General features: G+C 39.5%; 1 protein-coding gene across 1 annotated transcript in view; it reads right to left on the bottom strand.

The window, feature by feature from the left end:
• Positions 1 to 10,293: 10,293 nt before the first annotated feature.
• LOC149104581 (uncharacterized) overlaps positions 10,294 to 13,223 on the bottom strand; it is an 8,118-nt gene continuing 5,188 nt past the window's right edge. Inside the window, exon 4 of the mRNA XM_089272244.1 lies at positions 10,294 to 10,753. Coding sequence (XP_089128370.1) covers positions 10,389 to 10,753 — 365 coding nt within the window. The 3' untranslated portion in view covers positions 10,294 to 10,388. The remainder of the gene's footprint in view (positions 10,754 to 13,223) is intronic.

Below are 13,223 nucleotides of genomic sequence, written 5' to 3'. Positions count from 1 at the left end.
ACTTCCTTCGGTCCGAGGATCATCGTTATCTGGGTAGAATTGTCTGTGACATGGAACGCGAACACAAACTTTCCTTTTATTTATAATTTGCGAGATAAATATATACCTACTGAGGGCCCGCATTCATGGTATTGGAAAGTATTCGCGACTCTCTTTGTCCGCCATCTTGAATCTCTTGGTTTGTTATGAAACACAACACTTCAACCAAAACACGCATTATCATTGGTTGAAACGTGAGTTTCGTGACATCACAGCCATCCCAATATATCGGTATATCCCGGACTACTTATACCATGTGGCAACGAATCAAATTAGCATACCACACAGATATCCCAACGCGGAAAATATCATGTGGTTATAGTATCGCGCTTTCAATTTGATTCGAAAGGAAAGAAATACACGCTCCTCGGGCCGGGAGGTCTTGTTAAAGGTAACATTGAATTACACTGAGTTTATAGAGGGTACAAAAAGTACCCTATTAATTTTAAAACTGTACCGGCGTTCTTGTACTCGAGAGCGAACTTCGGGAAATGATTTCCCAATCTGAAGGTGGATTTCTCTAGTCCTACGCAACACTGATGCATTTGTAGTATTGAAGCGTTTCGCTCGAGTAAAACGTCTTCTTTCTTTCATTAGCTGTCAGTTGCTTGGTTAAAGCAATTTTTCGATCATTTACCCGGTAATCGGGTACGGTTTTTGCATGGAGTTGTTTATAGCCTGCCCGCCGGTCTGAAATTTTGACACATTTTCCACGGAATGCCATATTAAAGCTCTTAAACAATCTATGATTGTTTGGAAAATCTATGGGATACCGATTTCGTTTTTGGTTTCCCATTTAATTCAGAATTTTCTGAGGTTGAGTATGAGTGTACTAAATTAAAATCGCCATGTCCTCGGCCCGGCCTATTCTCGACATCTACAATTTATAGTCGGAGTCATAGCCCGAAATTTTTGTACGATTTCGACAGAACAACTTAGCAATGGGACCTCCTGAGATTATTTTACCATCTTTCAGAAATGGCAAGCGATTCTCAAAACTGTGGACGAATCTTCGGAGCAATCGCTTCATGGTCATTTGTGTCAGACTCACTTTGATAAAAGATTGGGTGACTTGCCAGTGTTCTGCTTCCGTTTCTTTTGATATCACAAGATCACAAAGCTTTATTGTTTTCATTACATTCCATGTTATCTAAGTATCATAATAATTGGAGACCTTAGTAAGTTTCGGTTATTCATAGCGCGACATGTCAGGGAGATTTTCTCTTTTCAGTCCTCCACTCCGATAACGGCCACCACACCGCACGATTCTCGGAATCGAAATCGAAACCGCTGCATCACCATTACAGAAAAACCACATTACGTTTACGGTGTATACCAGAGAAATTTTAAAGTTATATCATTGATTCCCCGATTAGTCCTCGTCGTTTTTCGAATAGTCTTCACCTATCCGGCCCAAATACCGACTATGTTCTTGAGTAATCGCAGAATACCCTCTCACTGCTGGAGAAAATCATCGTCAAGGCAACGACTGTCACTCCTTCTATACTACAAGTAGGGAGCTTAATTGAGAAAACCACGACGGCAACGGCAACGGCAAAGTCGCTAAACAAAAGGTTTAATGAGGAGAACAATGGCTGTGCACGTGCGTTATGATTCTTGGTGCATTTCTTTGCCGTCCTCTGCAAAACAACAACGTCAACGGCCAAATTCTGCGTTGTCTGGAGAACGTGAACCACGACGACTAATTTTTCACATTTACAGTGTTTTTGTAATTCCTTGCAAGAGATCTCATCGATATGGAGACGGTATGGCAGCCTTGAAGCAGTGATATCTGCAAATGTTGTATGTCTAAAGAAAGACTACTCTTAAAGAATGAATTCTTTTTCTAATGATGCATCCGGTTACTAATTAGACTCCTTATTTCTACATGCAGGATTCGCTACATGCAGATGAGCGTTCGAAGCCAGGATACAAGTGAGAGGGAAAAAACCACCAGCTACAAAATACGCCTGTCTCAACATGTTTTGCTTTGAATAATACAATATTGTTCCCCGCGTTATTTCGTCAAAGCTGTTGCGAAGCATTCTGAGTTCATCATATCACAGACTGGTGACCAGAAAATCAAGCCGAGCATGTTTTGCTGTAAGTTAGCACCTCGAAGACAACGCAACCTAACAAACAAAGGATTGGCAGTCAATTGTACCTTTTCAAAGGAAAAAAGGATATAGTTCTTGATCCAATTTTATAAGCCTAAAACTCATACAAAGCTCCATACAAACTCTCACAGTACTCTCTGGATACCTACTTAGTGTGTGTGCTTGGTTTAGTCGGTCCCACAGTAGCGGAGAGGACATCCAGGGGTAGGAAACAACTTGTAGACAAGGTAGAAACTACAATTCTTTATGTGAATGATTTGGTGTCTGGGGCAACAATCAGTTACAACATATGGCGACCTAAAACAGACTTTTATGCTCAGGATATTGAATGTGAAATCTAAAGGTTTGTGGACACTCATTCGGTAATCTTGTTCCTGCAGCTCCTTGAAAACGATACGAGGCGTCAGGGCTGGACAGCAATTGATAACCGTCACAAAATAGATTCGAAGATTCTGTATAGTTAATATTTCTATCAGAGCTGTTTAGGGCTTCGTATTGATGGCATGGATCAACTAAAGGAAAAAACAAACACCAAACAAAGAAAAAAAAAAACAGGAAACGAGAAAAGAGAGTGAGTTGAATTGTTCTATGCATAAACTGTGAACTGATTTCATTTCATCATCACGTTTACAGTTTGTTTCTTATTTAATTTTGATGTTACGGAAGAATTGGTTCATAGCGGAGCTTCAGCTCTGGAAGCGCATCAGAGGAGCACCATGGGTAGAGATTTTTAGTACACCATCAAGCCGAGAAAATTTGGTTATAACGTCCGCGTAAGAGCAAGCGAGCGTCCGTCCGTACAGACATTGCGAGAGGGGGAGAAAATCACATGGATCAACTAGAAAAATCAAACCTGTCTGGTGTGTTTAGAGACTTAAAGAAAGGGTAAAAACGGTAAAATGTGATTGATTCATTGATCAATCAAAAACATTAGTTCATTTCACTCCTCAAAAATTTTGCTTGGCGTTTCTGCCTGAAAAATTCACACTGAAGCGAATTTTCCAAATTGCGGTAAGAGACTCTTTGTAGAACCCTTCGTCGCGTTTTCTATAAAAAACCGTACCGTTGCTTCGGCGAGATATCTTCAATAGGAGTTGTTAAGTCTTCCTGGTTTGAAACCATGCTGTGAGACACTTAATAAAATTTTATTGTTTTAATTCCGCTAATCCCTAAGCAGTGATACTTGAGTTGCATGCTTTGTCGTAGGTTCAGTTGTTTAAGTTGCATATTGTAAACTAATAGTTTTCTCACGTTTTTCACCGATATAAAACTCATGTCTAAAAAAAAATAAAACTGTATTTGTAAATACTGTCAGGCGAGTTTTGCTGGTTGCGAACGTAACAGGATTTGTTATATTTGACGCTTGGATATTGTGTTAGACTACGAGTAGCCCCTCTTTCGCTTTTTTCGCCGTGCGTGACGCGATAGAAAAAGGCGGGAAGAAAATCGTTTCCCCTCAACCTCAATGACATTGAGGGTCTCGGGGAAACAAAACTCACTGTTTCCCTTGGTGCCAGTCATAAAGTGCTTATTTTTGCACTCAGATTCAATGGCAGAAAATTAATGATACCCTCATTGTAAAACATTGCAAAGAGTGTGTGGAAGAGAAACTAATGATGTTTTGTTTAATTGTAAAATTCTCTTTGCTCAGGTGATCAATATGTCACCTGCTTAAGCTCTGTGTCTTAAGAGTGAGGGAAGTACATTAATGGTTTTAAACATTCATAACCTTACAGTGTGTGCTTTTTTAATATGCCATAGTCATTTATATGTTTTATGGTTGGCTGCAGTATCAAGCAACTCTCCCTTCTGTCAGTAGTCATCATATCTTCTCAGGCTTGCACAACTTCTAATACTCTTAACTCTTACTTTAAGCCTGGCTAAGCGGGGTGGTGAGTTGGGGGTTAAAGCACCAGCTTCTAGTGTCAACATTATGCAGTATCATTCTTATCCTTTTGAAACGATTCTGTCTCACAGACGCACTTTTAAAGTTATGGAGACATGAGGGACTCTGAGGATTGTACAAGGTGAGAGTATTGCCTGTCAAAAAATCTCGTATTGCTGTTGTAAAGTTTTTTGTGAATATGATCTTTTCCTCAAGTTTCAGTTACGGCGACCATAATGATTTATGAACACTTGCGCTTGGGGCTCCAGTAGGTGTATGTTACTTTGAAGGTGTGGCACTGAGCATTACCATATTGCTGTAAGATACTGCAGTATGACCTTTTATATTATTAATGCTGATGATCATTGTCGTCACATTATTTAACAATTAAAGAGGCCTAAGCCGTGTAAAATTACACAGTGATAAAACACGACGGGCATTGGAGAACTCAAGGCAGGCGAGTGCTTTCTACATTTCTCAATTGTTCTCAAATGCCCGGTGTGTTTTATCACAGTGTACTTTTACATGGCTTAGGCTTGATCATTTGCTTTATGATATAGAAGTAATGTGGCGAAAAACATTAAAACACGCTTTTTCTATGTTTTGTACTCTGATAAAAGATCGGTTTTCGACCAATCAGAGCGTGCGCAGGTATAAAAACTGATAATCGAGCCAAGTTGAGCCTCTCTAGTACAGGTGACAAAGGGCCAAACTGAGTGCCCATGTTATGGTAGTGTCTGTATCATAAAGGGGGAGATTCTATGAATTCTGATTTATCTGATGACCGTATTGTTTAAGTGTCTCTGAGGAGGGGTGTGACTGTATTTGATGTGGTTCAATTTTAACTTTGGTTTAATTTTGTATTTTACATTGTTCTGGTGTATTCACGATAATATTATGACTACCGTAATGCAGGTCAAAGAAAGTAAAATATCAAATTTTACGAAGACTAGAATTGAACGAAGTTAATAGACGGGTATGGTTATGAGATCCAAATTTTAAAGTTCTTTGTTGTTTGTTTTTGTTCGCTTTTTTGGCCTTGACCTTGCACAAAACACAATTTTTTACTACTGACCGAGGAACTGACCAATAGAAACGATTTTGCTGCGTAATTCATGCATAGTGTACGAGCGCAAAACAAAAGATTGTGCGCGCGCGGTCGTGGACCTTCTAATGTAAATCTTGGCATTTTTGTTTGCTCCTTTGATGTTTTCCGGGCTTCATAACCATTCCCCTCTGTTAACTGTGAATTGAACCACGGCATATACATTCAAAATAGACCTGTTAATATTTTTTCGAGAATCTGCAAGCCTCTTCACGTAAAGTTTGTTTGATCTGCAGGGGTATGCACCGGGACTTGTTGGTGTTTCACATGGAGTACTGCAGTTTATGGCATATGAGGAACTTAAGCAGGGCTACAGCCAGTACTTTGGAACACCAATCAATAAGAAACTGTAAATAAATGTCATTGTTTGAATATGCATTTGAAACCTTAAGACTAAGATTGAAGCAAAGGTACTCGAACAAAACATGCAAGCAGACATTCAAACACACTATTAAAATAAGTCTGCAGTGCTTACAAGTGTGGATTACAAGCTAACTACTTGAAAGGAGAACAAACTGAATTATCTTGAAAAAAAAATGGAGACACCAAGCCTTTAAGGCTAGTATAAGTGTTAATAAATGGCCTGTAGTGGATTTCAAAAATAACCCTTAACTCTCTACTCAGAACTTAGCATATACATGTAGGTCAGTGATACTAGAAGCTGTAAATATGATATGTTTTAGGGAATAGTATTTAAATGTAATTCTGTTCATTTAGAGGCTGAAATAATGCATCTAGAACGTGGCTCAATTTTTACTTTTTCCTAGAACTCCACAGAATATCTCATAATTGCGTCATTGTCAAAAATCTTTGCCGCCACTGCAACGTATCCCTATCAAGTGGTCAGGTCAAGGCTTCAGGTAAGGACTGATCAGGCATTGTTTGATGTCATTCAAAATGGCGCATCACTTCCCATGTAAAGCTTTTTAGACCAGAGGGCGTTTCAAGAGCAGTGGGTCATGGAATATATTGTATGGCTTTGTAGGACTGGTAACCAGTCTAGAGGAGGTTACCAAGGGAGGCACTGTATTCCAGAATGTGTGGTGTTCAACTGTTGAACGAAACTATTCACACTATTTTTTGCCGTCAGAGTATCTTTTAGGGTACACTCTCGAGAAGAAATAAAAACAGAAAGTAACAAGAAAAATATTGTTATTTCCGATTTTCCGTGTTAAATGGTATCTTTTGGGGGTCGAATAAAGTTCGAGCCACGCGTCTTTGGAAGAACAGACCTTATTTTAGAGAACAGATTCAAAAGAGAGCGGTGTTTGCTGAGAGGAGGGCTCTATATTAAGTCACGATACCTGAACTGAACTATTGCAATTGTCAATTTTCTAATTTTAAGAATCATTACACAATGGCCTAGTACAACGGAGCAGTGAACATACGAAAAACGTTCAGGTGAGAGTCGAGTCGAGATCTCTTACGCAGCGAGAAACAATGAAGTTAAATAGTAAATGGTTATTGTGTTCGACTTAAGCTAATAGTGGATGTCTGTTGACTGTCTTTAAGTTGTACTCTCCTCTAACAAATTAATTGTTGAGCAGTGTGGCTATGGACATCTTCAGTAGAACAACAAGGGAAGGAGACTCCTTTCTTGCCCCTCACGCCTGAAAAGATATAAGGCCCAGAGGGCTGAAAGTTCTTCCCCCTCCCCCCTCCCCCCTCTCCCCCGTTATTGGAGCCACAAAGGATCCATCCTTACTTCGGGGCCTAGGCGGGCAAGAGAGGTCGATCTTAACTTCGCTTTTCCATCGATCACGTCGTCTGTGTTAATAGATCAGTAGTACGTACATGTAGTTAATGAAATTTTCGGCGCTATCAGATGCGGCTTGAGTTAAAAGTTCCTGAATTTCCAAATCCAGGCAAATGGTACGGACATGTCCTACCAAAGTGTCTGGAAATTCCGAGAACTGTTAAATTTTCGAAAGCGAACCAGCGTTCAACTAAGAAATTCGAAAAAAATTATCCGTGCAAAATAAAATGGAACGGAAATCCACAGGGAGAAACTCGACAAAATTTGGGCATACCAAAGTCTGGAAATTAAGAAAAATGCTGTTCCACTCGGGAATTGCCGGTCTGGAAATTTGAACCGAAATTTTGGATGTAGTGGAAAGCACGCTCCATTAAAATGCATTTATACAACCGACACTCTCCGGGGGGTACTCCCTTGCATGAGCTATATAGGTATGTGCAGCCCCAAAGGGTATGGTTTGTGAGCCGTTTTGGTCACAAGTAAGTATCGATTTAAGCTGATTTCGGCCATTTTGGTCATAAACAGGGTATGGTTTTTGCGTTTTAGCCTTGATATGGGTATGTTTTTAAGAAGAAGCCTGCACTTTTTCATCATTATCGAAAAGAAAATTAACAAAAGCCCTTCACAAATTATGTTTACAGTAATTTAGCATTGGTCTGAACTAGGGAACTGAAACAAGTCTGAAACAGCGTTTTAAGTTAAGGGTCAGGTCATAAATAGGGTTTCGAATTTTTGGTCAGGTCATAAATAGGGTAGTGAATATTGCAGAATTTGAGTCATAAATAGGGTACGGGTTTTGGGAAGTGGGCCACACACCCCCACCCAATTTTTCTGGGAGTAACCCCCCCCCCCCCCCCGGGGAGCAGACACTTTTAGAAGTAGAGAATTATGAGAATTACTCGTCAGAATCAGCAGAGGGACGCTTATTCAAACCCAGCAGGTGTCTTAAGCTTGACTGGGTAATGCGAGGAGTGTCACTGTAGTTATATCATTGTCGTCTTAACGTGGCATCTTCCTTCGTGTTCCATTTCAAAATTATAGATACGAAGGGGTGAAAGGATTTTACAAGGGACTGGTTCCTAATGTCTGAGGTAAGATGAATTTTTGACAGATACAATAATCCCAAATTACCACAATTACCACAAAGTCTGAGAACATGCATTCTTGTTTGCGTCTCCCCGCGTTGTTGTCAAATCCCAGTAATAGGGACCAGGATTGCAGTTTGGGTCATTCTTGCTGGCGTGACGGTATCGCAGTACAGCATGCATGGTAGGCTTTTGTAGAACACAGTGGCATAGATAATGTATCTACTTTACTCGGGTGTCCGTATTAAGCGGGTTCTCATAACAGACTTAGCGAACACATGTTTTGTCGATGTGTAAATAAATCATAACTTTATTTCTCAGTGCCGATGTATTTAGCTTAACAGAGCTAGTTGAGGACGCTCTAAATTACAATTTATTGTAACAGAAAAAAATGGCAAAAAGTATTGAGTATAAGCCTATCTTATCTAAAATTATATACATAAAAATTTACTGAATTAAAATCTACTTCCAAAATATCTATTTAGTCTAGGTAACTGAAGAACAAATATACAAATGTCTCGCACTCAATTTAAAGTCAAGTGCAAGAGCGTCAATACTCATTTATTATAGTAAGTTTAGTGAAATTAAAAGTTTTCATTTTCTAACAGATTAGAATTGGTGCATAATTATGAAAATCTGCAGTGCTCAGATAATCAGTGTTTGTAAAACGCGGTCAACTTTGTATATGAACTTGTCACTTGAGATACAGAAAAATGTCCGTTGTCGCTATTAAGCGGTCTCTTTATCTTATCTCCTTATCTCCTTGTCATTATTATTGACAGCAGCGGAAAAAAAAAAATTAAAAACTTAGTTGAGGTTTGACTGAACTTCAGAGTTCGCGTGTTTTTTAAAGGCGCAATAATTCAACGACTCTTTCACTTGACGTGGTTAACAATGTTTGAAACAAAAACACCAGTGAAAGAAAGAGCAAAAATAATCAAATGATACAAGCAAACACAGACAACAAAGCAGCAAGATGGAAAAGGAAATAAAAACAAACCAAACAAAGGAAAGAAGCAAACATTAAAACAAGATAACAAGCATGCAAACTAGGAAACAGATATCAAAACAAGGAAAGGAACAAACAAGCAAAGTAACAAACATAAACAAACAAACAAACAAACAAACACGAAAACTAGGAAACACGAAAAAAAGATATTACCAACAAACAAGCCAACTCGAAACTAAATTCTGAAGTCAATAAACAATCAGAGAAGCAACTAGCAACTGTCTGTCCTTATTATTAATAATTTTTTGTTTTTGTTTTTCAGGGTGACTCCAGCTTGTGCCCTTACCTTTATGGTGTACGAAAACGTAATTCACGCTCTAATGCCGTCCAGTTAGCATCGAGAGAATTAATAGTGAAATAGAAAATGCTAGAGCAGTCTGAACGATGTTCTTTATACCTCAAATGTTCTAACTGGACCCTTGGTTTGAGGAAAAGGATTTAGTTCGGTTAGTTAGTGGCCATTGTTTAGGAAAAATCTAGAAATGGGTGCATACCTTTTTTTATCGCAGTTTTAATATTAAAGAACAGCTACAAATGATAAGCAAAGAGGTGAAAAACTCTCAAGAGACATTGTAATGGAGCTGGAATTTCGTCTGGTTTGATGCAACAACAAGCCTTATTGCTCGAAGCATGTTCTTATTGGTCGTTCGTTGGTTACATGGTTGATTAACAACTTGAGTCTGGTATGGTCGACTCAGGCTGAATATTATCAATTTTGACATTGAACGATCTTTGGAATGCCTCTAAATTAGTATTATTAGTAAAGCGTTGTACATGATATACTTCATTCCGCGCGACATCATTCGAGTGAGTGTAGAGTCACGTGTACTATAGTACTACAGTTGTATAGTAAGAATACAATTGGTAATAAAAAGAAAATCCATTAAAAAAATTCCTGCGCAGCTTGCACTCTCCCCTTCCGTGCCCCTCATCTCCCATGATTTCTACAACATAAAACAGTATGTGTAGAAATACTTGTACGCCGTAAGCGACGGTCGAACTGAGCCTGCAAAGGTCCAGCATTGAGGCATCACCCCACAATCTAATATTGTCTTTAATAAACTTTTTTTGCTTGGGTGGTTTGTTTTCCCATAACAGACCACGTGATATTCTCTAGAGAATTGTTCTTTCATCCATCTAAAAGTTATTTATTCACATACACGGGACAATTTGAAAATTTGAAAGGAAGAATTCTCAAGACTTTCATCACATGGTCTGAAATGGGGCAAAAAACCGCCCAGTCGGAAAAGGTCTAATGTTAAGCAAATTCCTTCTCTAGTTCCATTTGCCTGGGCCTGTTAGTAATCGCAAAGAAAAAATAGACAATGAAAGTAAACGTATACAACTGTCACTCAATGTCTAGCTTTTACAGTAAGGGCATTTGTAACTGGATTAGTCAGTGCTGCAGTAACGGGCGGGACATTTCCGTGGGTCAAATAACTTGTAAATATAGTAGGAGCCGCAATTCTTTACTTGAATGGAGAATGATATGTCACAACAGGCAAAATTATTAATGCAGACGTTTCTTGTGACTTTACCCTCAGCCACTGTAGGATGACCACCACTCAACCAGATAGGAAGGACTGCATCACAACGTTCCATCGGTGGACATGTGGTCACCATTTTTGTGCCTGCAGCTCCTTGGAAGCGATACCAGCCATTGAGTGTGTTGTCACATTTCTGGTTTACTGTTACGTGGTCATATTTTCTTTCTGCATCGGACAGATTTTGGTAATGTTGCCAGTGACATACATCAACTAAAGAAAAGACACAAATGTGTAAATAAATACGTGATAAACGCAGAAAGACATTTGAACAAGCACGAAAAAAAGTAAATCAATGCAATACGTAATTAAGAATTGATTCATGCTTTAGCGTGCATCATAGAGTTGCTTGATGCGCAGTCAAGAGAAACTTTAGCGTCTTTAATGCTCTCCGACTTTTCGTTTGGCGTATGAAATACATAAAAGAGCTAAAATTTCCATTGGTGTAAATCACGTGAAATAGGAAGAGGTGTACTAATTAAACATTGTCGTATTCTCGGTATTGGACTGCAACTGCAATCATGGACAAATTGTTTTGGAAAATAATCATAACATTACTACCTACAGAACGAGTGTCGGCACCCCCATTCCCCCTTTCAATGTTGGAAAATGGTATAATGCAAACTTGTGTTGGACTTAAGTGTTATGTCAGCATTACACAGGGGTAGGGAGGGGCAAAATGCGAAAAGAATGACGATTTCTAACGCTTGTGACCATGGTTGTAGCTTGGAATTGAGGCTCGTGTGGGGGAATATCATCAAAACGAGATTAAAGTCATTTGCATTTGAAAATACTCCCCGCATTAGCCGCAGTCGCAAGCTACAATCATGGACAAAAGTTTTGGGACAAATTTGCTCTTTTGGCGCTTTTGCTCACACGCCAGAGGCGAATACAACTTCAGCTGCCTAACCTCGCCTCCCACCTCCCACACAATGTTGAAAACTAGTACCTGCAATTTCACCTGATTTTCAACATTGTGTTGGGTGGGGAGGGGGGACAGCAACGCGCTTTTAAAGGATATAGCAGCGTTTTTTTGTTTGTTTTTTTTGTTTGTTTTTTAATTTCAATTCTAAAACACGGATAATTCGTCACATTACATAAGTTTCCCAAGGACTTTTGTCCACGATTGTAATTCCAGTCCAACACCGAGAATACGAAAATGGCCAATTGAGGTGTGTCTTACACATAATGGGGATGGAGCGGATAGCGGCCAGTTTGTCCTGCATCGTTCCACGAGGCAAGGTCGTTAACCCTGCGCCAAACTCGGAAGACCGAGGAATCACTCTTCATCTAATGTTTAACCTTCGCGTTGTTGGACATGGGTGATCCTAACAGGAGTGCAGGACCCCAGCTGACATAGCTCTAGGGGTCATAGAGACGAACAAACCACCTCGGTTCGGTTAGGTGGTTACTCCATTCAGAGTAGCATATTTTAGGAGATCGATTTGTCTTCTGAGGTTTCTCGAGCGACCAATCTTCTCCGTCTATCCATTCGTGTCCCTCGCGCCCAAACATCGAGTTGTTTGTCTCTGTTTTCCGAACAGATCAATTCCGGGTAATACAGTATAATCTGGTTTCACATGTTTTGTGTAACAGTTGAATATATACAGTGGAACCTCGATTTAAAGAAGTCGCTGGGGACCGGCCAAATTTGTTGGCTAAATCGAGGGTTCGTTATTTATATCGAAAACCTCGATATAACGAAATGAGGGGAAACGACCAAAATGTTCGTTACATCGAGGTCATAGTTAATGACTGATTTGTAACACAGGTGACTTCTGTCACGCAACTCAATGCAATTTTCGTCACCCAGAAGTGCCGCGTTTTGAGATGCAATTCATTAAGCATGGTGGCTTTCAGTATCAATTATTTTCACTTTTGAGCAGACGTGCAGCTTTTGTTTACAAAAAACGACACTTTCAGAGTAGCGATTTAAAAATGTTACAACATAGAGGTTGTACAGAAAACTGTCCATGTAAACAAGGAAACGGGCTTTAGTGTTGTTATGTTGCACTACCCAACATTTCCGGTTTTCAAAGAAGATAGAGGAGAAGTTAATGGTGTCGAAATACTATAGTGCCAATGTCTATGACATATAATAAGTCGTTGACTGAAAGGTTGCTGTCTCTTTACCATAAGGATTACAAGGATTTGTTGACTGTTGATCTGTTCAGCGTTTATCTTCTGTCGCATGTTGACATTGTAATTCGTGATATCGAGGTAGATTTTGCGTTTGGGCTTCCGGATTATGTTCGTTATATCCAAGAATTCGTTATATCGAGGTTCTATTCCATACATTTTACTGTAACTTTGGCCGGGACATAGAATATCGTTCGTTATGTCGAGGACCTCGTTAAATAGAGGTTCGTTAAATCGAGGTTCCACTATAATATATAATGGCAATGTGTAGACAAATAAACAAACTGACGAGTTGTGAAATACGAATGAATGAATGTTTTAGCTGAAAGATAGGTCGTAACATGATTTGTTATATTTGACGCTTGCATATGGTGTTAGACTACGAGTAGTCCCTCTTTCGCTCAGTCCGTCGTGCGTGACGCGAAAGAAAACCACGAGAAGAAAATAGCCTCGCGAGTTCACGCGGCCGTTTTTTTCTCGCGGTTTATTTACGGTCTCGCTCGACGGACTAAGCGGACTAGGCGGACTAAGCGAAAGAGGAACT

This window comes from Orbicella faveolata, unplaced genomic scaffold (assembly GCF_042242905.1).
Source record: "Orbicella faveolata isolate gen_17 unplaced genomic scaffold, um_ofav_v1 contig_34, whole genome shotgun sequence".
NCBI lineage: Eukaryota > Metazoa > Cnidaria > Anthozoa > Scleractinia > Merulinidae > Orbicella > Orbicella faveolata.
The sequence above is the reverse complement of the archived record's forward strand: the minus strand, read 5'-3'. Positions and strand labels throughout refer to the sequence as shown.